Source organism: Austrofundulus limnaeus, unplaced genomic scaffold, assembly GCF_001266775.1.
Source record: "Austrofundulus limnaeus strain Quisiro unplaced genomic scaffold, Austrofundulus_limnaeus-1.0 Scaffold372, whole genome shotgun sequence".
Classification (NCBI taxonomy): Eukaryota; Metazoa; Chordata; class Actinopteri; order Cyprinodontiformes; family Rivulidae; genus Austrofundulus; species Austrofundulus limnaeus.
Window position 1 is genome coordinate 149,919 of NW_013952774.1, and position 6,239 is coordinate 156,157.

The 6,239-nt window shown below is 39.8% G+C and overlaps 1 protein-coding gene across 2 annotated transcripts in view; it reads left to right on the forward strand.

Moving 5' to 3' along the window:
- tmod1 (tropomodulin 1) overlaps positions 1–6,239 on the forward strand; it is a 43,582-nt gene that overhangs the window by 16,432 nt on the left and 20,911 nt on the right. For both annotated transcript variants that reach the window (XM_014023486.1, XM_014023487.1), the window contains exons 4-6: positions 309–465; positions 3,849–3,965; positions 5,402–5,491. In XM_014023486.1, coding sequence (XP_013878940.1) covers positions 309–465; positions 3,849–3,965; positions 5,402–5,491 — 364 coding nt within the window. The remainder of the gene's footprint in view (positions 1–308; positions 466–3,848; positions 3,966–5,401; positions 5,492–6,239) is intronic.

Genomic DNA, 6,239 nt, shown 5'->3' on the forward strand with positions numbered 1-6,239 from the left:
TATATAACCTTTTTCTTTGCTTTAAACCAACACAATACAAAGAAAATAACATTTCTGAAACAAACTATGGATCATTTATGTAAAATTATTTTATGAAACCAGTGTTATATGAAGTGCAATTTTTTTGTGTCCTGACAAAGCTGAGAATGTAGAGAGCAATTTTTTTAGCTCTTCTAGTCTTGAGTTTTTATAACAAAAATGGGCAGAACTTTTATTTATTTTTTACATTGGTAATATCCAGTTATCTATTGTTTCACCAGTCTGCAAAGCCAGTATTTTAACTTATGTAAACAATCATCCTTTTCTAGAATGCACTGTTGCCTGCTGGTCTTCGTCAGAAGGATCAGACTAAGAAATCACCAACAGGAACATTTCAGCGAGACAACCTGCTGGCCCATCTGGAGAAAGAAGCCAAAGAGCATCCTGACAAAGAAGATCTGGTGCCGTTCACTGGGGAAAAGAGAGGTAAGGGATGGAGTTTTCTAGTAAAGAATTGTAGTGTTAAATGTGTAAACAAGAAAACTTCAATAAAATAGAGTACTATTAACTACTATTATTATCCTTAAATATTGTGAAAATACTTCAAATTATTTCAACAAAGAAATGAAGTGCCAACTTTAACTATAATCAAGTCTTCGAAGGTCTGTCAGCTGTTCAGTCTAACGAGGACACAAATATGTGTGTGTGATTAAAATTTCAGAAGCTCTTCCAGCTGTTTTATCGCGTTTTCATCTGCTGGTGTTGTTCCATTTTCAACTCAACTCCTAAACAAAGTTATCTTTTCCTGTTTCAGCTTTTGTGTTGGGCTTTATTTTGTTGTGGTTGAACCTGGGATAAATCTTTTCTGCTTTCTTCTTTTAAGTCTGTGGTTAAAATGGTGGTTGGAAAACATCTGCCTGAATGGAGCAGCAGATACAAATGGAGACCTAAAAGATCTTTACTAATGAAAACTCAGATATTTTTAACTTTATAGGCAGTCAGATGTTAAGAAGTATGTACTGTAAATATTTATAGTGTAACAGAACTAATTTGTGCAATTCTGTCTCACATGTTTGCTTAACTACAAAATTACAATCTACGTTCACAAATGCCTTAATATTTTCATTTGATTTGACCTGGAGCTTGTGCCCAGAAGAACTTTGACCATATAGTGTGCAGAAGTCAGACATCATGAACAGATCCACTCAAGCTCAAGCTCAGCATCAGCTGTGGTTATTGAACCACAACCCCTGGCAAGTATGGAATCACCAGTCTTGGATGAGCACTCATTCAGACATTGCATTCAGTAAAACAAACTCAGTTCAAAAACATGATACAATAATAAGGTCATTCCAAAGTGCAACTTGTTGGCTTCCAGGAACACTCAAAGAAATGAAGAGAAAACATTGTGGAAGTCAGTGAATGTAACTTTTATTGGCCAAGCACAGGGAAAAAATATGGAATCACTCAATTCTGAGGAAAACAGTATGGAATCTCTCAAATTGGAGGTAGAAAATAAGGACACACCCAGTCAATTTCCTTTCCCTAAATGGACACCTGCCTCAGATTAGATCTGCTCATTAGTCTGCAGTTAAAAACACCTGCAGTCATGATACCTTGGAGGGCTGCTGGACAAAGTGGAGTGGCAAGTCCGGAAACATAGGCAGACGGTGCTTCACATCAGCAGGTTCAGACTGGAGATAAAACCCTGCGAACCTCAACGGCTTTTGAGCAGGTGGGGGGTTGGGCCACTGTACCTCCAGTTTAGCAGCAGCTCGGCGGCACAGGGACAAGAAGGACGAATCCTGGTCCACCCTCTAGAAACTGGGTCTCGCCCCCCTCGATGTCGGGTGAGGCCGCCTCGTGCTCCATCTGGTCCGCCCAGCTAGCAGCGGGGGCTTCGACCGCCAAATCCTCCTCTTCGTCGGACTGAGCCATCTGGCTGGATTCGGAGAGCAGCGGGTCTTGTCAGAAAACAGCAGTTTCCCCCAGCATTTTCTCCAGGAATTTCACTCTCCTCTCCAGTGTCGGACGCGAAAGTCCGGCACAGGCCCGGCAGGACTCGGGCTCCACAAGCGCCCGTCGAGCATGAATGATTCCTAGGCAGGCCTCATGCTGGTCCTTCTCATGAAGCTTAAAGCCGCACCCTTGAGGACAGGGGCGAACAGAAGACTTCGGCTTCTTCGAAGGTGGTTTTGTGCTCATCGTGAACCACAAAACAGATTTTCAGCAGAAAATAAAGGTCACTTAAGTAGCGTCGAGCGGCAGACACACGAACCAGCAGATAATGCAGTTAGCATCAGTAAAGCTAGCCTAAGAACCTTAGAAGCTGAGCTAACTAGCAGCAGCTATGTAAGCTCAGGTTTAGAGGTGACTATCGCAAGGTGAAGGGCGATAGAACTGTTATCACGCTGGTGACTCCGAACTTATAGGGTGAAGGCAGAGCCTGTCACCAGACGTTCAACGTCACCACGTTACCGGTCTAAAGACCTGATTAGAAGTGGCTTCAGCCAGGCGCGCGAGGGCGCGCATGTCCCATATACAACTGTGTGTTGTACTGAGTGAAATGACTGAAAAGGAACTCTTCACGCATGGTTGCAAAAGATATGGGCTGTTCACAGTCAGCTATATCCAAGATATGGACCAAATACAAACAGCATGGAATGGTTGTTAAAGCCAAGCGTRCTGGTAGACCAAGAAAGACATCAAAGTGTCAAGACAAACAACTTAAGGCCATTTGTCTTGAAAACCGAAAAAGTACAACTAAACAGATGAAGCATAACTGGGAGGAAGCTGGAGCCAATGTGACTGAACCGTAAGAAATCACCTAAAGGAAATGGGATTTCAATACAGGAAAGCTAAAAGAAAACCATCATTGACACCTAAACAAAAAAGAACAAGACTGCAATGGGCTAAGGAGAGGCTATCATGGACTGTGGATGACTGGATGAAAGTTATCTTCAGTGATGAGTCAAGAATCTGCATTGGACAAGGTGATGATGCTGGAACTTTTGTTTGGTGCCGTTCCAGTGAGATTTATGAAGAGGACTGCCTGAAGAAAACAACCACATTTCCACAGTCCTTGATGATATGGGGCTGCATGTCAGGCAAAGGCACTGGGGAGATGACTGTGGTTCATTCTTCTATCAATGCACAAATTTACATTGACATTTTGGACAGTTTTCTCATCCCTTCAAATGAACAGATGTTTGGAGGTGATTAAATCATTTTCCAACATGACAATGCATTGTGCCATAGGGCAAAAACAGTGAAGGCATTCCTTGGAGAAAGACACATTCAGTCGATGTCATGACCTGAAAATAGACCAGATCTCAACCCAATTGAAAATCTGTGGTTGAAATTGAAAAACAATGGTCCACAAGAAGTCTCCGACCTGCAAAGCTGATCTGGCAACTGCTATCAAAGAGAGTTGGCACCAAATTGATGAAGAWTACTRTTTGTCACTCATCAAGTCCATGCCTCAGAGACTGCAAGCCATTATAAAAGCCAAAGGTGGTGCAACTAAATACTAGTGATGTATTTTGAATGGTCTTTTATTTATCTGTTTTTCATAATTCCATACTTTTTTCTTCAGAATTGAGTGATTCCATATTTTTTCCCCTGTACTTGGTCAATAAAAGTAATATTCACAGACTTCCACAATGTTTTCTCTTCATTTCTTTGAGTGTTCCTGAAAGCCAACAAGTTGCACTTTGGAATGACCTTATTATTGTATCATGTTTTTGATCTGAGTTTGTTTTTACAGAATGAAATGTCTGAATGAGTGCTCATCCAAGACTGCTGATTCCATACTTTTTGCCAGGGTTTGTAGTACAAGCTGCATTTTATTCTTTGTTCTCATCTGGCAGGGAAGGCTTGGGTTCCTAAAAAGATGGTGGACCCAATCATAGAAAATGTGACTCTGGAGCCGGAGCTGGAGGAAGCCCTGGCGAGTGCGTCTGATGCGGAACTCTGTGATATTGCAGGTGACATATTACACACCGTGCTTAATGAACATTCGCATATCATGCTATATAAACAGCGATGCTTGTGTGTTTTATTCCATTAATTATGATGTTTGTCAGAAATCAAGTAATTTAAAAATATAAGCAGGCTTTAAACAGCATTAAAATCAACAGGATAAAAACTGCTTAAATGTGTGTTCTCTAATACAATAATTTGGGATATTCCAATTCATTTGCCTTGCTGAACAAGGTAGATCATATATCTTAACTTTTTTCATCCTCTGAACTGTTATCAGTGTAAAGACATCATCATGGCCTTAACCAGCCCTTGTTGATCTAATTAGTCTAACGTGCATTCCTCCATTTCCTTTAGCACTCCTTCCATCCCTCCCCCTCCTCCGCCCTCCCCCTCCATCTCTCTGCTGGGCTCTTCATTTTCTCCTCCTCTCCCTCTTCTGGATCTCTCTGTCCATTAGCTGAGCACCATCCTGGGTATCTGGTGACACCTCACTGTGTTTGCATGAACCACTTGTTTGTGTCCGTCATGATCATGTTATTTTGTGATGAGCCAACATTTAAAAAAAAACCTGCTGAAAACATTTTGCACGTCATTGCTGTGAAAAGCCCTGCTGAACAATTTATTTTCCAATTTGACATTAGAAGAATTCAGTGACCTGACTGAACATGAAGCCCTCCTTTAACACATCAGTGTAAATCCTTCTGTGATGGATAATTGATGGATTCTTTTGTTTTTAAACATTCATTCCAATTAAAAAATGTATTATCCATTTTTACTGTCATTATTAGCCTAATCTAATTAAAATTAAAATCGTTAGCCAGAACTCCCAACCAATGAAAAATTGGGCTGGTCACTTCCTGTACACATGATGGCAGCAACACATCATTTCATATGTATTAGTACCCATTGCCCAACATTATCAAATTACTACTTTCATTAATGTTTCTTAATATGTAAAGCTTTATAAAATAAAGTGAGTATTACTATGTCACATGTAAAAAAGGAACATTTTTTGTAGATGATATGCTCATTTACACTTACAGAAGTTTTAATCTTAAAAAATGCACAGTTAGAATTTGCGTACTTTTTTACAACCGATTTCTCAGTCAGAAATCAAATTCAGATTATATGCTGTTTTAAGCAAATCATTAATATATTGGTTTCATACACTAATATTGTGATATACTGTAGCGCTGTAGAAGATGAATGAACTAAACTGATCTGCAGTCAGGCCAGGAAAAAGTGTTATATCATTTAAACTTCTGAATTTGATGTCAAATGGAATAATGTCAACCTTAAACGTTGTAATTTGCTTGTGATGATGAGGTGCTTTGTTGGCCATTTTTTAATACAAGTGGTGATGTCAACAAATGCTTAAAAATACCTAAAAATGTGGATTCCTGCTTCCTCTCTGCTCATTTATGCTGTGTTTTTCCAGCCATCCTGGGCATGCACACCCTGATGAGTAACCAGCAGTACTACGAAGCCCTGGCCAGCAGCACCATAGTCAACAAGCAAGGCCTTAACAGTATGTATATAAAAAAAAAACTCACACAAACACTGGACACTCATACATGCAGATGTGGTTACATTTGTTGATAAACTTACACAATAATCAATAAAAAAACAACCCACAACTAATGTAACTGGAGCCAACAAGCTCCAGTTTTGTCTCATCGGTTCCAGAAACTTTTCCCAGCATCTTTGGGACTTGTAGACCGATATTTTGCTGAATTTGTCTGGTTTTTCTGCGTGTTGTTCTTCCAGTAGAGTAGCTGTCTTGTTTTTACTTCCTTAGAGATTATTAGGATAAAAACAATCTATCTAATCAGAAACAAACTTAGCTTGATATTGGAGTTCAGCTTGAATGTTTTTGGATGGTTTTCTTGTTTTTTTTATTATTTTTTAATCATATTCTATTTGACTGATCAACCTGGGGCTGCATTTCCTCTTGCGTCCACAATATTAGCTACAGTTCCACTGACCTTCTCGTATTTGCAGCTGTAGTTTGTTTGGAGTTGATGCCTTTACCTTTAATATGAATATTTGTAACCTGTTTGAGCTCCTCGGACAGATCTCAGCTTTCCTTTCTCTGCTTCATGTTTAGCTCAGTGAAGACAACCATACCAAACTTCCCACCGACTGTTTGTTCCCTGTAAATAGACTAAATGGCTGATGAAACATTTGAAGGCACCTGTGACATTAAATAAGACCCTGAAATTTCTTAGAAACCTTTTGACATTTTTTATTTTATGTATAGTGTCATGGGGGTGGGG